General features: G+C 45.1%; 2 protein-coding genes across 2 annotated transcripts; one reads left to right on the top strand and one right to left on the bottom strand.

Annotated features, from left to right (window-relative positions):
• Positions 1-148: 148 nt before the first annotated feature.
• Positions 149-11,063, top strand: cdc40 (cell division cycle 40 homolog (S. cerevisiae)). Its single transcript, XM_061704728.1, has 15 exons — positions 149-350; positions 1,184-1,270; positions 2,028-2,157; positions 2,256-2,342; positions 2,432-2,571; positions 2,664-2,760; positions 2,919-3,058; positions 3,269-3,343; positions 3,415-3,460; positions 4,868-4,969; positions 6,552-6,667; positions 7,498-7,631; positions 8,599-8,675; positions 9,811-9,955; positions 10,326-11,063. The coding sequence occupies exons 1-15, from the start codon at positions 159-161 to the stop codon at positions 10,501-10,503; spliced, it is 1,746 nt and encodes a 581-aa protein (XP_061560712.1). The 5' UTR covers positions 149-158; the 3' UTR covers positions 10,504-11,063.
• Positions 10,741-19,479, bottom strand: LOC133417181 (probable methyltransferase-like protein 24). The gene is made up of 5 exons (XM_061704729.1): positions 19,220-19,479; positions 14,280-14,378; positions 14,055-14,170; positions 12,377-12,596; positions 10,741-11,772 (listed from the first exon to the last, which is right to left on the bottom strand). Exons 1-5 carry the CDS (start codon positions 19,388-19,390, stop codon positions 11,455-11,457), a joined length of 924 nt encoding a protein of 307 aa, XP_061560713.1. The 5' UTR covers positions 19,391-19,479; the 3' UTR covers positions 10,741-11,454.
• Between the last annotated feature and the right edge of the window lie 1,709 nt (positions 19,480-21,188).

Here is a 21,188-nt window from a genome sequence, read left to right as displayed (position 1 = left end):
TATATTTATTACTTAAATTTTTTCCGTTCTATTTTTTTGTGTGTAAATTAATTACAAATATTCATGTTTTATACGACGTTTTACACCAGCAACAGAAAAGCCCAAATAAAAACAGAAGTGACGTCACCCTCACTTCCGGTGGAAGCACAACATCCAAGATGTCCGCCGCCGTCTCGTCCCTCGTTTCGTACGGCAGCGATTCCGATTCGGAAAATGAGTCACAAACCGACACCAGCCCCGAAAAATCGGACTCTACAGATCCGGACGCAACGGCGCACCTTAAACCTTTACAGTCCGGTCCGACGATGGCGTTGGCGGTTCTGAATTCTGCCCCGGAAGTTGCCGTCAAGGTACGCTATGGATGCTAGTTGCTAGCGGTTGTCGTCAATTTCCGTGATTTGTAGGAACATATATGCTCCCTTTTATTTTATTGGAAGAATTATATGTTAATTTTCCCAAATAATAGTTCTTACTTTTCGTGGGCTGAAAAAGGAGAAATCTCGACAAGTAACGTGTTAAAGCGAATTAGGACGTCAGTCTTTATTTTCATTGCACAGTGCAGTTCAGGCAGTATTCTTTTGGGCACAAAAATCATTTTTCGGATTTTGAACCGCCCCTCCCTTTCGTCTATAGAAGAAGTCAATGACGACGTAATTCCCCCAAAAAGCTTTCAAATTGACAGTGCAGAAAATGCACACTTTGAACTACAGATGGCGCTCAAAAGATATTTTAACATTGGGACATTCCCTACATCGCCTGATATCTAATTGGTGGCCCGGGGGCCAGGTTCGGCCCGCCACGTACTTTTACGTGGCCCGCGAAAGCAAATAATGTGTGTCGACTTCATGCTTTTTGCAAAAATACCAAAATTGCTAATTGTTTTCACTTTCAATAATGTTGATATATTGCAAGTAGGTTTTTGGTACCAAGCTCCCTTTTAAAGTCTAATTGAATAACAGTTGAGCAAACCATTTTGAATGGCTTCTGATTTCAAAAGTAGCTGTCCAACAATTTGTTGTGTACATGTAATAATATGAGACGAGCATACATTCATATGGGTTCACAGTCATAACGGCCCTCCGAGGTAAACCGTCACCACGACAAAAATGAGTTTGACACCCCTGCAGTCTACATACTGAACATGTTGACAATGTTTTTACTGATTCTGTGCGTCTTGTTATAGGAGTCGGTTGAGACTGGCGTACATCTCGACCCTTCCCTGAAAGAAGTCACTTATAACCCGTCATATGAAACCATGTTTGCACCAGAAGTAAGTGGTTTTACAGGCGGCTGATGCCAGGATTGACGTTCTATAGTGCATTGTACTTCATTTGTATACATGTAATAAATCCATCCATCCATTTTCTGAGCCGCTTCTCCTCACTCGGGTCGCGGGCGTGCTGGAGCCTATCCCAGCTGTCATCGGGCAGGAGGCGGGGTACACCCTGAACTGGTTGCCAGCCAATTGCAGGGCACATACAAACAAACAAACAAACAAACAACAACCATGCGCACTCACATTCACACCTACGGGCAATTTAGAGTCTCCAATTAATGCATGTTTTTGGGATGTGGGAGGAAACCGGAGTGCCCGGAGAAAACCTACGCAGGCACGGGGAGAACATGCAAACTCCACACAGGCGGGGCCGGGGATTGAACCCGGGTCCTCAGAACTGTGAGGCTGACGCTCTAACCAGTCGCCCACCGTGCCGCCTATACATGTAATGTCATTTGTAATCTATGGCAAATGCTGGTAAATAGAGATTACAGACAATATAACAATACTCACGGGGATATATTCTTTATCTTCTGCAGTGACCGAGAAATGTTACTCAATTGGTCAGCCCCTAAAAGAGGCGGCGCACATACTACATTGAGTACAGTAGTATTGATTATTAAAAATTGAAATGGCATTTCTAACCATTTTTCAATGTGATGACAGTTTATCAGTAGGCCGTAAACCGTTTCGTCCCGACTGGTAAATGACCCCAAATGATTGAATGTTGTATTTTTTCCCCCCCTCCTAGTTTGGACCAGAAAACCCGTTCAAAACCCAACAGATGGCCGCCCCGAGGAACATGTTATCTGGCTACGCAGAACCCGCTCACGTCAACGACTTCATGTTCGAGCAGCAGAGGAGGACCTTTTCGTCGCTTGGTAGGCTCTCGTTGGACCTCCGCCACGGGCCTGTTCAGTAGATTGCTAACATTTTGTCTGTATTTATTGTTTTTAACATTCCTCTCATCTCTCACAAGGCTATGCTTTAGATCCATCTGTGGACACAAACCAAGTAACTGGCACTAGTTACATCGGAGCAGTGGAGGAGGCTGAGAAAAATAAAGGTAGTCCAGTGATCGCTTGACTTACGAGTGCCCCGCTTTTCCTTTTATTTGGTGTCACTGTATTTTTAAATATATTTTTGTTCCTCCAGGGTTGAACGTGTTTGAGAGCGCTTACAAGAAGCCAGACAAAAGGAAAAAGGTCAAAGGCGGCGACGCAGGAGATATCGACAACTACTTGGGACCGTGGGCAAAATATGTCGACGAGAAATCGGTGGCCAAACCCACCGAGGTAATGCACTTATTGCTGTAATAACTTGGTTTCAAAGGGCTCCGTTGTTGCCTTATGGTAATGAATCAGGTGTGGTCGATTTCACGCTACAGGAGGAGAAGAAAGAGCTGGATGAGATCACAGCCAAAAGGCAAAAAAGAGGCAGGAATGAGGAGGAAGCTCCGGCAGAAGAGAAGACCATTCTTCATGGTATGTCTCATATTTAATAAATCGTAACATACGCTGTTACATAGAAATGTTCACCATGTATCGTAGTAGTTATTTACTATTTACAGCGGAACCCTTCAAAGTGGGACGATCAATTGAAATGATGGTTTCTGAATTTGTTTGTGCTTCTTTCCCCTCAGTTAAAGACATGTTCGATTACCAGGGCAGGACCTACCTGCACATCCCCCAGGACGTGGGCATCAACCTGCGTTCTAGCGAGGCACCAGACAAGTGTTACCTGCCCAAAAAGCAAATCCATGTTTGGTCGGGGCACACCAAGGTTAGCGGGGGATGCTCGGGGCGCGCTGACTTTGAACTCGTCGGCGTGACACGCAAACGAGGACTCGTTAGCCTAAACGGTGCCTTGCGGACACCGTAGAAAACGTCAAATACCGCTCGACTCGTTTGGGATTTCACGGCTTTCTCCGTCAACTTGTGTGAGGCGATTCGTATGTGACGCTAATGTCCCGTCTGCCCGCACGTCTTCCAGGGGGTCAGCGCCATCCGACTGTTTCCACGTTCAGGTCATCTCTTGCTTTCCAGCTCCATGGATTGTAAAATTAAGGTAATAAGGAGCACTCAGCCAAGACAAATCAATATGCTGCAAATGTTTCATTTCTTGCCGTCTGTCGGCAGTTGTGGGAGGTGTACAACGAGAGGAGGTGTATACGGACTTTTATCGGTAAGTAAATATGAATGTTTTGCATGCTCTTACGACTACTAAATGAACACATTTTGATGAGCAGCCAAACTGCAGTAGTGAAGCTTATTGGTACAGGAGCAGTCATGACCAAGGATGGGATGTTATTTTTCTACTGTGTGTGTGTGTTTTTCTCCGGGGGAATCGGGTGAGTGGGGAGAGATGCGGGTTTCATGCAAGCAGGTCACGTTCAACAGCCTACTCCAGCGATGCCAGGCTGGCCGACGTCTTTTCGTTTTCTGCACACTTCTGCTTGTCAGCTCCCTCACGGAACAATATGCATTATTCATTAGCCCGGCGATGACGAGACTCGCGGCCGCCCAGAGGACCACAGAGGAGTGATTTGACTTTTTCTTCCTTATGTTATCCCGCTATTAGATGTAGTAGTCATCGGAAAAGTGTGCCTTTTGTTGTTAATTGTAAATTCAATTTCGTAACAGCATGTTTCCTTGTATAGTGTCCCGGGAATGGCTCAAGGGAAATCCTTTATAATGGTGGTTGTTGAAGAGCCTTTTTTGTTTTTTTCGTAAATAGTATAATATTTATCGTTGTATAAAGAAGTCCGTCACACACTGAAGATTAGCTCTCCTTTGGCGGTACGGTGTTCTATTCGCGGGGGCTAGGGACCGAGCGCCGCTACGAAAAGCAAAAATCTGAGTAATTGACGCCGGCGGCAAAGCACTACTTTTGCCTAAATGTAGCTCCTCAACTCTGAACACTTTTCCGCCAAATAATGACAATGTAATGTGTATTGTAGGGTAAAAGAAAACGCGTCTATTTGAGGTGTGCTGTTCATTTTTTCCCGGTGATTAATTGGGGCACAATGTTTAAGCACAGTTCGCGATTGGAGCAAATGCAGCACGTGTGTTTGTGCTCCACTTATCACTTAAACGTCAACTAATAAGTGATATTTCACGCCTAGGAGTAAGCTGCACGTTATTTTTCAGTACCTGACTTGTAGAAATGCCACCGTTAAAGAAGACTCTCAAGGGAATATGCATCATTGAATGTTTATATCAACGCAGTCTGTGACAATTTGCATATTTGATTCATTTTTAGGCCGGCTCGCGGTCGTTTTTAATGGCAGTGCGCATACAAGCGACGCGCAACGGTCGTCGTCGTCATGGTGTTCTGCGGCGGCCGTGTTGTCTTTGAGCGAGAAAAAGCTCATTTCAAGATTTAATCCCACTTTCATCTCCCGCAGCTCTCGCGTCCTCCTTTGTCCCAAACCTCCCTCATTAGCCCACATTTTTACACGCCTCGAATAAATGTGATATCAAAGGCAGGCGGTTGAGGAGAAACGGTAATGAGACGAGAGGGAGGGGGTTACTCAGGGTGACTTTAATAGTATTTGGCTTTTGTATTCATTGGCGGTTTTTCTCATTCTAGGCCACAGCAAAGCGGTGCGAGACATTTGCTTCAACAACAGCGGTAATCGGTTCCTCAGCGCCGCCTACGACCGCTACATCAAATTCTGGGACTCTGAGACCGGTAAGCTTGAAGAACACGTACACTTGCATACAGCGGAAACTCCGTAGTCAAATGGCCCAAAAGTTGTGCAGTTTCTACAGCGGCAAATGCATTCACCTTTCATTGCTTCCTATGGAAAAACTGCATTTTGAAATGAGAACAATTTGGAAGTCAAACATCCACGCATCCATTTTCAACACCGCTTATCCTGGTTAGGGTTGCGGGGCGCTGGAGCCTATCCCAGCTGGCAACCCACACCCTGAACTGGTCGCCAGTCAGTCGCAGGGCACGTAGAGACACGGACAACCATTCGCACTCACAGTCACACCGTCGCTGAGTGGGAACTGATCCCACGCTGCCCGCGTCAAAGTCATGCGAGTGGACCGCTACACCATCGGTGACCGGAAGTCCAACAGTGCCACACGGCGGATTGCGTCGTAGGTTCCGCTGTCAATTGTGCAGTGTACCTAATAAAGTGACTGAATACAATCAAGCAAATACAGCCGTATTTTCGCTCAATCTAGACTAGTAATCGACAATTTGGACGCCTTGTAAGAATACGTGTTCACGCGCCACAAGAAGGCACACATTGATTGTTTTATATTTGAAGCTTAAAAGTGTTTTTCATACAAATATTTACTGTAATTATGGCCTTACTAATGCATCAGCATAAGTTAGTGATAAACTCCGTTGTAAACCGTGAACCCCCTGCAGATGGAATGGTGGTGCAACACGAGGCGCTATACTGGAACCACAGATTTTCACATTCTACTCTTTAGAGCTGTCACAATTACTTGCCGTACAAGACTCGATACTAGGTCCACTCTAGTTCCTGGTGGCCAAGTCGTGCACACCAGGAGTCGCAGTGAAATAATCATGACGCACCAACTGTTTCATTCTTTACATTCTTTTTAATTATGTTTTATTAGGCAAATATAGAATGTTTAACGAAACCGTTTTAGTTGAGAAAAAAAAACATTACAAACGTTTTGGGTACTTCGGGGAGGATGGAAGAGATTAATGGCATTTCAATCGGCCAACAGCCACGACGCACATGGATGCATGCTCAGTTAACGCCATACTCACTGTTTTAATTTGACTATATTTATGGCATAAAAGTGTTTTTCATCCCAATATTTCTTGTAATTTAGACTTTACTACTGCATTAGCGTATGTTCGTGAAAGAATTCTAACTTGCGTACAAATTCGGTTTACGACAGGACACCTTGTGCGTGTGCGTGCGTGTGTGCGTGTGTGTGTGTGTATATATATGTATATATGTATGTATATATATATATATATATGTATGTATATATATGTATATATGTATATATATATGTATATGTATGTATGTATGTATATATGTATGTCTATATGTATATATATATATATATATATATATATATATATATATATATGCGCTGTTTTGTGGGAAATGTGGAGTACCTCTCCAGCAGAGGGCAGTAAAGAGTGAACACCCCCCCCCCCCACCCCCTTGTTGGTGCAGCTGCATCACGTTTTAACGACACATCCTCCCAGTTGAGTTGCAGCTGTTTCAACGAATTGAACTGTGGCTCTCTCGTCTGTTTGTTTCCGTCCGCAGGCAAGTGCATCTCCCGCTTCACCAACAGGAAGGTGCCCTACTGCGTCAAGTTCAACCCCGATGAGGAAAAGCAGAACCTTTTGGTGGCCGGCATGTCAGATAAGAAGATTGTCCAGGTAAAGGACCGCTTCTCCCCCCTCTGCCCGCTTCCCGTCGACTCAGGCGCAACTCTTCTCCGTGTGACCTTGTGCCCAAAGCAGCGTGAAACACGCTCCTGTCCTGTCCGACAGTTCATCTCCGTGTTCAGTCATGTATGCCTCGCACGACGGCGTGCGAGCGAGCATAAACTGACACAACTGACTGAAAACAATTGCTTCAAATCCAAAAGTACATGGACGTACCTGTTATGAAGAGGATTTACAGCAGCAATGTGTTATGAGACAATGGCCAGTGTTATGGTTATTGGAGTATAATTATTACGATGTTTTTTATTCACAATGTTACTCTTTCAAACGATGACGTGTTCCCATTTTACTGTGTGAGAAGATTAAAGCCAAGATAATAAAACAATAAAATACAGCCACATTAGGAGTATTGAAGCCACACTAAAAAGGAAAACAGAAGGTAAAAAGAAAATAGTCAAGTTTTCAAAACTAAAGACGCAGTGGTACGAGAAAAAATTATATAATTTTTTGGATGAAATATTAAGTTAAGAGAACAAAGTTCTAATAGAGCGGTGCGGTTATTTTTACAAGAATGAAATGATAAGAGTGGCACCAACCTAAATGCAGGTATATGTATAGTTGCTAGTGAATATTACAGAAAATTACAACTTTATTCTTGTAATATTACCACTTATACATTTGAATATTCCGCCATTATTCCCAGTTTTGTGCTGTATTTACACTAATAATTTCATGACCATTTTTTTAAGCTAATATTGTCGATCATGTTCAATTTGGCTGAAGTAGAAGATAATTGCGGTTGCTGTGGGTCTTTTTGACAGTGGGACATCAGAACGGGCGAGGTGGTTCAGGAGTACGACCGTCACCTGGGCGCCGTCAACACCATCACCTTCGTGGATGAAAATCGCCGCTTTGTCAGCACGTCGGACGACAAGAGTCTTCGAGTTTGGGAGTGGTGAGTAAATATAATACAGCTAAGAGACGTTTTGGTTGAACCGGGGGTGTTGTTAGCAAATTGCCCAGCGTCGTACTGGGAGCTGTTACAAATTTTCTTCGGTTGTTTTGCACGAATGAGCATGTGTGTGTCGAGTCTTTCGTTTCTGTTTGACCTTCCCAGCACTCGTTACTTCATAGACTTAACATGCCAGAGTAAAAGGGATTAACTAGTTTATAAAAAAAAAAAAAAAAAAAAAAAAAAAAAAAAGATTTTCACACAGAATCATGGCGCAGACGGTTGTGCAGCCTGGGAGCAATGCCGGCGAGCGGCCCGCCTCGCCTGGCTTAACTGTCCTCTTTTCTCACAGATGCCACCTGGCTCTCAGCTATTATTTCCCTGCGCTCTCTTAACCGCCTTGCGAAATTGGTTCCATGACGGCATGAGGCGCAAGTCGCCAGAAGTGTCTCATGTTACTCGCCGCAGAGGCCGGCACTGCACTGATATGATTAGGAGAACAGTGAGAGGTCTTCCATAGCCCAGTGCAAATGAAATTCCCCTTTGGTAGTACCATATAAGAATTCGACCGAAATACCAATGGGAAACAGCACGGACTGTGTTAATACTTGGGATCTTCGACTGTGCACACGTGTCCGTGCCAGCAGAAGGCTGTTCCAGATGTTTCTCATCTAATGTGCACACGCGCACAACCTCGGTGTACACACTTAACATAAAGTGGCGCCAACACATTTGCTCACATTAGCGTCCGCTTCGCGGCCGATCAGTAAAACGAAAACAGGAAATGTGGTGACGGCGCAATGAAAGAACTGCCAACATCGTCCGTGGCGCTTTGTTTGTTTTACTGTCGAGATGCGATCTCTCTGTACCACCATGTTGTTTTGTCGTTGCACTCGTCTGGAGCCTGCCTCCGTGGCTTTCTGATCTTCTATTCAAGCCAAGTGCACTCAACTTGGGGTTTTCTTTTCAGGGACATCCCCGTAGACTTCAAGTACATCGCCGAGCCCAGCATGCACTCCATGCCGGCGGTGACGCTATCTCCCAACGGTGAGTAAAACAGCCGAGCCTCCCGGGATGCCGTCAATGAGCAGATGCGTTGTGGAGGATGAATCTCAGGGCCACAGAAGTGCGTCTTGGAATATTAGCGGGGCGAGGCCACGGCGGAGCCGAGTAGGATTGGGTTAAAGCCGTTGGATCGAGGTCACGTCCCTAATTTATTGTCTCTTTGTATGTTGCGACAACATTAGACAGTTTATACAGTGAAATCCTACATATTCACGGTAATTCGCATCTTTGCGGATTTTTTTTAAGGAACCTACCAGCTGTCATTTGAAACTCACCTACTCGCTGCATTTGTGCGCCATCTTGGTACCAAGGAACAGTGTTGACAGGAGTGCTTTGCCGGCGTCTGTAGGCAATTATGAGCACTTTGGGCTTGTGAATTGCTTGCATATTTTTGTGATAAAAAGCGGCGAAACACTGTATGAATAATATTTCAGGAATATCAGTCTAGAATGATCCCAGCAATCTGTCTCTTCTCGGCCTCCTTCGGGCTGTGTTTATTTATCGCAACATGGAATTCTGAATTATGCATCCGATCTCAGTAGGTGTCCACTCAAAATGGCCTCCACACATCTACTCTTTGCCACTCCTCCTGCCCACCGCAAAGGAGGCTGAATGACACGAACACTACGTTTCTTGTGAATAATTGAATGGTGTTTTCGCACAGCAAAAGCAATCATCTTAATTTGCATCTCGTATGAAATGTGTGTCAAATGATCATGAACCAATGAACGATGCATAATCTCCAGTTTGCCGTTTTCTTGCTGCTCTCAGTCTCAACTTGGATCAAATGTGCCCATCGCCGATGAACAGACACTCGAGACCCTTGTTCACTTCACCCTTGCTCTTTTTAGCAGATCTTAATAGAGATGAACCAAGCCAGTGCTGTGTAGTGGATAAGCTGCAATAGTCTTATGAGAATTGTCCAGTTGTTATCGTCGCCATTTGTTCCTTAGTTACAGCACGATAATCCAAGACAAACTTTGAAATTTAGCAGCAAAATTCAGGCGGGCGCACTCGGGACTCACCTTTGGAGGTGTCCAATTAGGATTCTTTGCTAGTGTGCAATTCTCATGTTCAAAATGGTATCTTTTTTTTGTTATTTTTTTTCAAACCCAAGGTAAGTGGCTTGCGTGCCAGTCCATGGACAATCAGATTCTGATCTTTGGCGCCCAAAACCGCTTCCGACTGAACAAGAAGAAGATCTTCAAGGGCCACATGGTTGCCGGCTACGCCTGCCAGGTGGACTTCTCCCCGGACATGAGGTAAGCCCTTTTGCCTTGAAATCGACTTTAAATTGGGAGAGCCGAATGTGTGACGAGTCAGATCAGAGAAAAACAAATATTATTTCTCTTAGTTTTTATTTTATTTTATTATTATTATTATTATTATTATTATTATTATTAAGAAGCTTAATCGTCTTAAACCCTTTCAGTTAATGAAGAGTTTTGCTAAGCCAACAAAAGTGCAAACTTGGGCAGTTCAGTTCTGTAATTAGTGACTTAATTCTCCCAAAACAAAACCCCCACTTTGTACTAATCGCCGCACATCTGCATTTAGCTATCCTTGGAAACAATTAATTAGCTAGCTGTCGGAGCTCGATTTATCCCTAAATGTTTGCTACCGTTTCATCAGCTACGTAGTGTCGGGCGACGCCGACGGAAAGCTGAACATCTGGGACTGGAAGACCACCAAGCTGTACCACAGGATCAAGGCTCACGACAAGGTGTGCATCAGCGCCCTGTGGCACCCCCACGAAACCTCCAAGGTGATCACCTGCGGTTGGGACGGACAAATTAAACTCTGGGATTAAAAGGTGCTTTAAAGTTCATCTGGGCCAAAGTTTAGAGATCGTGAGTGAAAGCCACAGGACTGGCATCCAGTCTTATTGGCGCAGACACCAGTTATATGTTCTTGTATAAAGGTGGAAAAAACAAAAACACTTCATTTTTTACCTGCTACCAGGGGTGCATTACACGCATTCATTTCATTTTGCATTGTTCGGTGTAGTTTTTGAAAAAGTTTAGATTTTTGAATTTATGGCCAGCTTTGTGGAAATAATAAACTGTCCATCGATTTTACCCATCATCTGTTTTTATCATTATTCATTTCAAAACACAGTCAAGATAGTCCTTGGTTGCCCTCTTTTATTTCTTGTTTTAACATAGCTGTCATTCATTTTGTAGGCTTGTGTTTAATGTGCAGACTAAGTCTTTGGTGTGGTAACCCGACTCTTGAGGCTCAACACTGTAACGCTCGCCTCCCTCATACGGCAGGTCTTGTATTGTCTTTTCTCATACCGGCGTCTTCCAACATGATGGAAGGGTTCTCGACTTAATCGTTCAGGATCGAGCCACGGTGCCCTCTCCTCTTGTGATTCATGTGGCTCCTTAAGTTCTCCCGACAGAATAAAAATGGAGTTCATGCGGCAGTATCTATCGCTCGCCTACCACTTGGCACATTTGTGTTCCCGCAACGTTGGTCTCTTCTGGTCTCCATAAACTCGGGCTAGAAGAAAGGTCTTCTGGCCGTGAGTTACTGTGGGCTTAACTGAGCTCAGGTCGACCGACTAAGAAGTTGACCTACAGCGAGCAGATGGGATAGTAGAATACACAGCCTGCGGAGACTTCATGGCGAAGGTCAGTGTGGGCCAGGAGAAATGGAACCGGCTGATAAGTAGGTTGGCACAAAGGTCAGTCTGAGCTCCGAGAGGTGCTTGTGCCAGCTTGTTTTCAAATCCACTTATTCGTCAGTCCGACCCACTTCAGGGCGTCCGCCGTGTGTTCACCCACGCAAAGGTGTAGGCGCTGCTGGCGTTGAGGACGTTCTTGCGCAGAAAGATGTGCGGTTGCGCCGGGTCGCTGTGCACACGGAAGAGGCGAAAGTCGGCATGTTCCAGCTCCTTCAGCAAGCTGAACCAATAGCGTACCACGGAAGGGTCGTCCCCCGGCACCTCGAAACCCGCCCAGTGGAGGTGAACCTCCAAAAGCAGTTGACCGACAGAGGCCAGAACTCCTTCCAGGATTAAGTTCTCCAGAATCTTCCACTCTGCACTCTCCATGTCTGCTTTCAGTACGTCCACCTGAAACGGAAACACAGTCGAGAAGTACTTCATCGGTTCGAGCATCACCTGGGAAATGATCTCATCTCGCTGCCCTCCTTCAGTCGGTCCTCGTCCTTCCCAGCAACGTCTTGTCCATCTATCTCTCAACTGATATTATTTCGAGATGGTTTTTATTCCCTGAATGAGATGTGATCCCTGAGGCCAATCCCCTCGGTGACAATGGCTTCTCGACAGGGTTCAGCTAATGAGTCCGCCGTTTCGAGCACGGATTGCATATTCTTAAGTGCAATCAAAGCAGCTGGCTAAGTGGAAGCTGCTGAGTGTGCTGACCCACTTGGCTCACTGTCATTAAAGCCGCATTCCATGGATGAATGTTGTGTGACACTGCGTTTAAAACAGATAAGGATGCTCGCCTGGGTCACGTAATAAAGTGGTAGCACCCATTAAAAGTGCGCAGTCGCCAGTGTAGACAAAAAACAAATTAAGCTTATCTTTCTAAGAGTCATGAGGAGTTGTGTCATGACGGGATCAGTCTGGAGTCTGATGGGACTGAATTCATTATGGGGACACAGAGACAGATTTGGTCATTGAAGACTCAATTCATCCATTCTCCATCTCTTACCCGTCTGTGACCAAAGTCGTTGAGGATGGTGGCCAGTTTCTTTGTGTACTGACGCTGGGCACTGACAGCAGGGTTGGGATCCCTCCAGTCTACGGACAGGCGGTGGAGCCACATTGCGTTGCGCTGCTGGTGCGCCTGCTTCAAACTGGGATCGAAGCAGTGGACCTCGCACCCCGATCTCGCGAGGTATCGTTCCAGATTACGGTCATCTGGCCCCAACCTGGAACCCAAAAAGGACAAGTTAGTGATCGAGAGCAAGGGTGTTGACCTGGAAAATGATTGCAAAGTGAAATTTGGGTTCCCACTTTTGTCTTTTTTTTTTTTTTTTTTTTTTTTGCTGCTGCTCCACTTTGAAATATGCAACGTAAATCCGGGTTTATTTATCTGGTCTGTTTACTCCGCAGTCCGCTCTCGAGCTCAGCGATTCTCTCTTTTTCCTTCCTATTCCCCGAGCCACTGTCTCTATACTCTCCCCCCGTGTCTCGTTTGTGCTTTGACTGTGTTCTGTAATTGCGCGAGGGAGAAACCCATTTCGCAGTGCTCATCTCTTACAGATGAGGCCCCAGATTGCATCCCGTGAGCGGGAGGGAGCATGAATGATGCATCAAAAGAGACATGGAGACGCGACTCGACGCGTGTTTTCACTCCGCTATATATTTCATTGAAAGTTTTGCTCGTCGTCGGTGGGGCGACATGGACGTGATCGACACCTCGGACAGCGGCGCAGGTCGTGGGTATCGGGGGGCGGGGGGGGGGGGGGGACTCGCCGGAAATTCTTAACGCTCCCCAATGAACGAGGCCCCTGTGTCGCTGCGATAGTTTGTTACCTGAGACTGCAAAGTACAGCAATGAGCTTATAAATGGTATGCTATCTTGTCTGTTGCACTTTTATAACCGGGCTTAAAAAGCCTCCCATCCATAAACACCGCGCTGCGAAAAAAACTCACAATTGCTTCATTAAAATCCTTAAATGCAAACTACTCATTTCCCTTCATGGAAATTTTCGGAATAGATTACTATGCAATTATTTTTCACTTCACCAGACGTTGAACCGCCAGGCAAGCGACGTCGCCCGGCTCACTCCGAGGCGTTTGCGGCCCTGGAGGCTTCTCGTTGTTTTTCTTCATATGTTCATATGGAAATTGCACGACTTGTGTCAAACTCAAAAAGCGCTCAAAGGTAACGACTACAGCCGTTCAAGCCAGGACATTATTATTGGAGCTGCCCGATTAAGCAGTATCATATTGCTATCGTCTCGCTTCGCTAATCGGGTATCGAAGATCGATTCTGTCAATGTCTGTTGTTCCTCTATCAAATATCGATATTGTTAACTGTCTGATACGGCAGTATCAAATATCACTTCTATTTCTTTGATCATCTGGTAGCAAATATCGGTCATGTCGCTGTCTGATGAGCCCGTATAATCGATATCGTAGTTGTCTGATAAAGCAATATTAGATACCGCTCCCGTTTCGCTCTGATAATTTGGTAGCAAATATGGATTTTGTCCAATATCGGTATTATGGATTTCTGTGTGTCTGGTTGCGCCGCGCTCTGTTTTGCTACTGTTGTCGTCATTAAAAACTGGTGACAATATTGTATCGCGAGTTAACGTCTTCGTGTGCTCGGGTCACCCGACCCGCCTGATGCACGTTTGCGCGTGTGTGCACTCACTCACCCAAAAGAGTAAACCCTGCAGTGCTTGTGTCGCATGCTGCGAGTCAGACTGTACTTTGGGTCCAGACATACAGCCCAGCCACGATCTGGGTCCACATGGGGACTTGTGCAGGACACCTGGACATACGGACATGTATAATAACCATTGTTTGCTTCGACTTTGAAGGGAAGACGTAGGTAGGCAGGTCGGTTCGTGAGCCAGTTGGTAGCTTAAGCTGTCACTCACTTGAGGAGTTGTGATGTACGGAAGAAAGCGCTTTGCTTCCTCCTCCAGAGAGCGACTTTGTCCGGCCCACGGCTGCAACTCAACGTGCCACCGGTGCACCTGCGCGTAGAAACAAACAGCGACCGGCATTCGAGAACTCCAGTACAAGGACAGGAAAGTAAGCTGGTGTCATTCTCACAAGTCTTAACCCACGAAGAAAAGTAGGCCACAACGTATTCAGGAAAAGATTATTTTTCTTTTTTTTTTTTTTTCTTGCCTGCATATTCAGTGTCTAAAGTCAAATCTCCCATCGTGACCGTAGGTAAATTGGTGCTGCTTTTGGTACATATGCGCTGCCTGGCGGTAATTTACATACAGGGGACAAATGGGTAGACACTATTCATCTTGCTTCAAGGGCGACGTGCGCTCGGGAGTACGTGAACTTCGCGTCCTACTTCCAGAGTCGTCCCCGGATGGAGAAGCTTGGCTGTCGAGGTGGTCGCTGCAGGTTGAAACTGGGACGACTGATCGCAGGGCAGATATCTGGGACAAGGGACTCACTGGGAGCTGATGTACAAGTTGATGGCGCGGTGGGATTTATTTGGGGCAATGTCTCGCAAACGTTTGCCTCAGAATGAAACTCAACTGCCTTTATTTTGAGGCTCTCCTAATTAAAGGGGAACCAAAAAAAACCTCCTTGTCAAGGCAGTTAAGGCCGCTGTTAACTTATTATTTCCAAGGGCAAAATGCTTTTGAAATCCAGACAAAGCTACAAACGCGTCACTCTTAATGTTTGTATGCATCCATTCCGGCACAAGAGCTCCGTGATGGAATTGGAGTTGAGTCGAAGTGTTCAGTCGGGCAGCGACAAGCCATCAACACCTCTGGCAGAGGGCAAGCCGTGTTAATCGATCCTCCCTCGCGAGAGTCTCGGCTCGTCGGACTTTAAGAACCACTAAAACGTGACGACGTCCGTGCGTTTTGGGATTTTGATTTGATAACATTTTTTGGGCGCACAGCCTTGATGGAGCCGGCACGTGGGCGGATGCGCGCGTGCCTCGTAGCCCGGGTGTGACGGAGGTGCCGAGACATTGAGCGCGCGTGGTGAAAGTCAACTGCACTCTCGGGCGGATAGAAGCCACAAAAACCAACCCCGAACATGCAGGTGTTGCATTTTGTTTCTCCTGGACCGCAATCTTTTTTAAGTCCACTGATGCCTTGCGATATGAGTGACAAGACTTCTGAGTTTTTCCATCGTGGAGACAATTTTTTGCAAGAATTTGCCACCACTAGTAAAAACACGGTGTTGTGGTTGGCTGGTGTGGCCGCTTAAGAGTGCCTCGTTGTCTTCTTTTTTTTTTTTTCTCCCCCCATGATTTTCAGGTCTCATTTTATATACATGCCGTTTTTTGTTTTGCTAAATCATTCAAATTTGTCAGGGCTGTTAACAACCCTCTTCTCTGTGGTGTGTCTAATTTACAAGACATTGCTCTTTTCCCATGACATGGACTTTAACTGTGATTAACTTCATTTTACACTTGTATGGCGTGCACAAGTGTCAAAAAGTGACATAAATAGCCATAAAGAATCAGCTTTTTGCGCCATCATCTCGGCTTTTGGGTTTGGTTTGAATACTGTGTCATCCATGGGGTGCTCACAGGCTTCCTTATTCGCTATATTGTGCTCAGCGGTTGAGAAAATGGATGTAACTGTGATTAAAGAGAAGGATTATTTTGATCCTTTTTAATAAAGGCAGATCTTGTTTAGCCGTGACGGCTTGCCGAGTGATTCCGGGTAGGAGGAGGAACTAAATTGCCGCGTTGACAGACTCCTGATGAGTCATACGGTCTGCCCACGTGCTGTCAGTTCAAGCTGATCCGAGACCAGCACGTGGGCTTGTAATTTGCAACATCGTCTGCCTGCCTGCCTGCCTGTCTACTTCGCATACAGCAGTGCAAACTACCCCCCCCCCCCCCCGAAGGAAAAGAAGTCCTCGTCTTGTTTGATGAAGTCGCGTGTTACTCGTAGCGTGTGGGCGGGCAGGAGGTTGCTGTCCAAACACGTTTCCGTGCCCATCCACGCAAGTGTGCGCTCGCCTTCCTTGGACGCCATCCCGGACGCTGCAAGACGTCTCCTTGGGAAGAGCGCACCGAGCGCCATATGGCCAAGACGGCCTCCGAAGAAAGCCGTTGGTTTCATAATACATACAAATACAAAGTTTCGGGCACGTCGACAGTGAAACGTCCTCACAATGTTGAACACGCGTGTCCCTCAAGGCTGTGTCCTCAGCCCACTATTGTTAATGAATGAGGGCCCCAAACATTGAGAGAATACAGCTGATCTTACGAATAAGACTAAAATACTCAAATTTACTTCAAAAAAGGGAAAAAATATATCTACGATTTCGTACGAAAAGTGGAAAAAAGCGATACAATTCAGTTTTTCATTGGGTGTGACACTTAATATAGCAGACTTAAAGGCAAATGATGTGCTTGTTGGAAATGCACGGTGTCATTCTTTTTGTAATGTTTGCTTTGACGGGAAACTTCAAGTGGGAGTGGCATGAAACAGCTTGGAGGCTTTTTGTTTTGTTTCGACGATCTGCCAAAGTGCAGCTTGTTGTCACGTGAGCAGAGTTGCCTTCAATGCCACCATCTTGTATCTTGAATTTTTGCTCTCAAGTCGAAGCAAAAAAAAAACAAAAAAACAATGTTTCTCTTGAAAAACTCCAAAGTGGGATCGCAAGTTGCATCGCTCGCGAGTGCGCGCCGAAACGGAAGCCGCGGCTTTGCTTTCAAAGGTCAATGCACCCATTCGAGTGAGGAGGGGGGTTCGCGGGGGTGGCGGCTTTTAGGGAATTCGGTGGAATGTTTCCAGACGAGATGTATGAGGGGGAGAACTGTGCCGCGGAGACTCTCTCGGGAGCGTTCCGCACTGATTTTTTTTTCTTGTCTTTGAGCGACGACAGAGCCGCTTTTGTTCAGCCGGGATGCAAAGCGAGCGAGCGGCTCCTGCTTCTCGCTTGGCGACGAAGGCCTCATGCAGCGATACGATCGATCGACCCGATGTCCGAAATGCTCTCGCGATGCCCGCTTCCAAATTTAAATTCAGGCAGAGAATCCGGACGAGCCCGTTGACGTTGGTGAGATGTTGGACTCTCGTGCGCGTTTACGTCAGCAACGGAGGCGCTTTCAGTACTTGAGCACCTCGTGTTCGTGAACACGTGTCGTCCTTTTTGGGAGTTTCGCCAGCGGCTTTCCGTGCAAGCGCCAAGCCGATGATATGTATTTGTTCCCACAAGCGTAGCACTTCCACGCCTCATCCCAGGCCGGTATTGTGATGTCGAGAGAGATTCATTTCCGCAGTTGAGGCTCACTGTTTCGGCTCACGAACAAGTTCGGAGGATTTGGTCGGCCCAAAAGTAATAATAGTATTTCTAATGATATTAGCGTCGTAATAATTGTAGCATACAATACAATGTAACAAATATTTATTTTTGGGGAAACTCGGAAATTTGATAATGACTGTTTTTATTTTAAAAGTTTAAAAAAAAGCCCTATTTTTTTGGTGTAATCAGGACTTTTCACTGCTGGGGGAAAGCAGCAATTATGGAAAAAAAAACATAAAAAAGGAAGACAATTATTTTGAATAATGATGATGATGATAAACATTGGGTTACAGTCAATGAACAATCAAGTTTGATCTTTTCCAATCTAAAATGTATATGCAATACAGAGCAGCGTTGATAAATGTTGATAACACGTTTTGGGGCACCAAATCAAATTCAAATCCCATAGAATTATGAAAGTACAATATTGCATTCATTTTATGATTTTTTTTAATTTTGCATTTTTTTCCCCCAAAGATTTGTATTATCGTTGCACATTTTCAAATATCAATGATATTTTTTTGCGATCAATATCATTTAAATGTATCATCATGGTAGCCCCCGACTAATATTTGTTCATTTATTTGCGTGTTGCTGTGAAGACACGCAGGTTGTGTGAAGCGACAGTAATTCAATTCCGCGGGGGTCGCATAACAAAAACCATCAATAGGACACGAAAATGCGATGGAACAGCGCAAAACTTTGCCGCCTTCGTCGTACTATATCGTACGATATATGGCTAATACTCGCAAGCCGTGTCTCTGCTGAAATCAGCCCGCATAAGAGACCGTACGTACGCCCCCGCCCAGGCACGTGCGCACACCTAAGCCTCTAGTGGTGCTCAAGCAGGCGCTCGTTGACGCTTTTATGCCATCCATTGATCAACATTTCAAACCTCGGAGTGACGCTCAAGGCCGCGCGAGTCTGAAATCATGACGGGCGTCTCGTCTCTTTGAGGTCTTGTTGGGGGTTTTGTGCCCTCCCATCTTCCTCCTCCGCTTTGCTCTCACGCAGTTTATACCAGCGGTTGTCAACCTCTTTTGAAACTAGTACACTTTGTGTCCTCACTAGTGTCAAAATGTAGTCTATGAAGGACTGTCTCCCCCTAGTGATGATGTTTTCCCCACTGCTGTATGACAAATTTGTATATCCACCAAAGCTCCGCGCAGCTCCGCTTACCTTTTGGCGTGGATGCGATAGCGGGGGCACGGCACCTGCGTGGGATGCGGCTGTTTTTGCACGAAAGTGTTTCAGACAAAGTAATCACTTGAAAGCGGCTTTGGATCTTCGCCCGCCCTCGCTGAGCGAGTTGAGACGTTTTTGTTTTTTTTAAACACATTTGAACCCGCAAGCACTGCGAATCGGCATAGTAAATAACGTCGGCTCGGTCATCTATCTCCGCCAGCGATGTGTAGTGACAGTCGCAACAATGAAAGGCTCTTCCACTGCCTCGTAACCTTTTCCTGAGCGTTTTGTTTGGCGGTGCGCCGTGAGACGTTCCCGATGTTGACTATGTGGCCGGCTCAACAAATGTCAGGAAGAGCAGTTTCGAAGATTGCGGAGCGCCCCCCACCTTTGTCAGCCGCCGTCCGGGCGAGTCTTCATCGCTCCTCTCCGCGGGCTCGGGGGCCCTCCCGGTCCGGGCGGGCGGCGCCGGTGCGTCGGTCCGAGCCGTCTCCAGGTAAACGCGCACGCTCACGCACACGGCGGCGAGCAGCAAGACCGAACGCAGCAGCGGGCCCATGTCCGCCGCTAGACGTGAAGACGCGAAGCGCTCGGGGAACTCCCGCGGCCCGTCGCTCCTCCTCGCCGCTGCGTCTCCGGTTCCCGTGCAACTCGGGAGAGGAGCTGCCCATGCGCGGCCCGACTTCTGCACACTTGCTCATTTCAGTCAGCATAATGCATTTTCGAAAATGTATTACGAATGAGAATTTGGCACGCGCGGTAAAAAAAAATTTCAATTTGATTTGATTATTATTTTGTTTGTTTTTATTGAATTGTATTTATTTGTATTGTCTTTTTCTTATAGTATTGTCAATTGATTTTGTATTGTATCATTTTTGTAATTGTCTTTCATTTCTGTTTCATGTTGCTGTTTTTCATTTGTTTTATTTGTTCAACCACTTTGTTCTATTGTCATTGTTGTATTCTTTATTTATTTTGTCTTATTTCTGTATTTTGTTCTATTTTAAGTTTATTGACTACATATTTTTCGTTGTATTTTGATCGTTCATTTATTGATTTATTTTAATGTACTACGTTACAGTTTATTACGTTACATTGCACCTTAAACCAGTTTTCGACGTCCGGATTCAACGATGGCCCAAAAAAAGCTATAAAAATGACTAATACCGCAACCTTTGCTACCACCTAGTGGTAAATTGTGAGCACTACCACTTCCGTGTTGCTGAACGACAAACGTGCACAGCGCTGTACTTTTGGGTACATCAGGTTTACTTGAATACTTTGTTCATAGATTTTAAACAAATAAAAATAAAGAAAAAATATAAATGTACATTTTGTCTGTACTTCTGTGTATTTGATCGATACGTTTTTGGAAATGAAAGAATACTAGCAATATTGATTTTTTTTTTTTTCAATTAATATTTTTTACACAGTTTTGGTAGAAAAGAAAACACCAACAACAACAAAAACATCATAATTTGTCGATTACTGCACTGTATACAAAAATAGCAAATCTATTGGTTCCATGTTTCCATTCTTCGGGTTGCACTCGTCTCCTTTCAGAAAACGAGGCGGGGCCAGAAGGTCACATGACCACGACGTGCAGTCGCTCTTTTTTTTTTTTTTTTTTTTTTTTTTTCCATCCACCGTTGCAAAGTTCATGCGAGGCCCACCGATGACCTTGGACCGGTTCCTCGCACTCGGTTGTCTACCGTGACCCCTAACAACAAACATTGCACTACGTATTCACTCTTTACTCAACTCGTGAGAAAAATTTGGCACGCGAAAAAATAAAATATGAATTTCAATTTTTTTTCCCCCTTTCATTTGGTTTCAATTTTTGCACCTATTATTTGATATGGCCTCTTTATGAAATGCGTTTGTAAAAGTTCCTCGGGTGTTTCGAAAGGCACCGAGGAATAAAATACGTTGGAAGTCTTATCAAAAGCAGAAAATTCTGAATTGCTTAAAATGAGGAAACGAATGCAACAGTAAGGAATCATTGATATTTCGTCAAATGAATTGAATCAATAATTGTCTGGAAATGTGCAGTTAGTCATGCAAACTTTGCATACAAAATAAAAAAAAAAAACATGAATGGAAGACAAGCAAGCAAATAAAACAAATACAACACTGCAAAAGTTGAGAAAAGGCTGTTTTGGCTTCCAAAATTATATATATAGTTATATATAAAAAATGTAAAATTAAACAAAATCGCTAAAATATGAAAAGAATATCCCAAAGAGCTGACAAGCACGTTATTTTTGCAATTAAAAGCGGTCTATATCTTATTATATCTTACGTTTCTTTTTTTTGTTCCTAATCCTCGTAAATAGTAGTTTTTTTTGTTTTTTTGC

Source organism: Phycodurus eques, chromosome 18, assembly GCF_024500275.1.
Source record: "Phycodurus eques isolate BA_2022a chromosome 18, UOR_Pequ_1.1, whole genome shotgun sequence".
In the NCBI taxonomy this organism is placed as follows: domain Eukaryota; kingdom Metazoa; phylum Chordata; class Actinopteri; order Syngnathiformes; family Syngnathidae; genus Phycodurus; species Phycodurus eques.
The sequence above is the reverse complement of the archived record's forward strand: the minus strand, read 5'-3'. Positions and strand labels throughout refer to the sequence as shown.

Coding starts and splice junctions, on each gene's coding strand:
- LOC133417181 (XM_061704729.1), bottom strand. CDS start 19,390: ATGGGCCCGCTGCTGCGTTCGGTCTTGCTGCTCGCCGCCGTGTGCGTG. Junction 14,379..19,219: donor CCGGACGGCGGCTGACAAAG/GTGGGGGGCGCT, acceptor TTCTACGCGCAG/GTGCACCGGTGGCACGTTGA. Junction 11,773..12,376: donor ACGACTTTGGTCACAGACGG/GTAAGAGATGGA, acceptor TTTCCGTTTCAG/GTGGACGTACTGAAAGCAGA.
- cdc40 (XM_061704728.1), top strand. CDS start 159: ATGTCCGCCGCCGTCTCGTCCCTCGTTTCGTACGGCAGCGATTCCGAT. Junction 351..1,183: donor CCCCGGAAGTTGCCGTCAAG/GTACGCTATGGA, acceptor GTCTTGTTATAG/GAGTCGGTTGAGACTGGCGT. Junction 1,271..2,027: donor AAACCATGTTTGCACCAGAA/GTAAGTGGTTTT, acceptor CCCCCCTCCTAG/TTTGGACCAGAAAACCCGTT.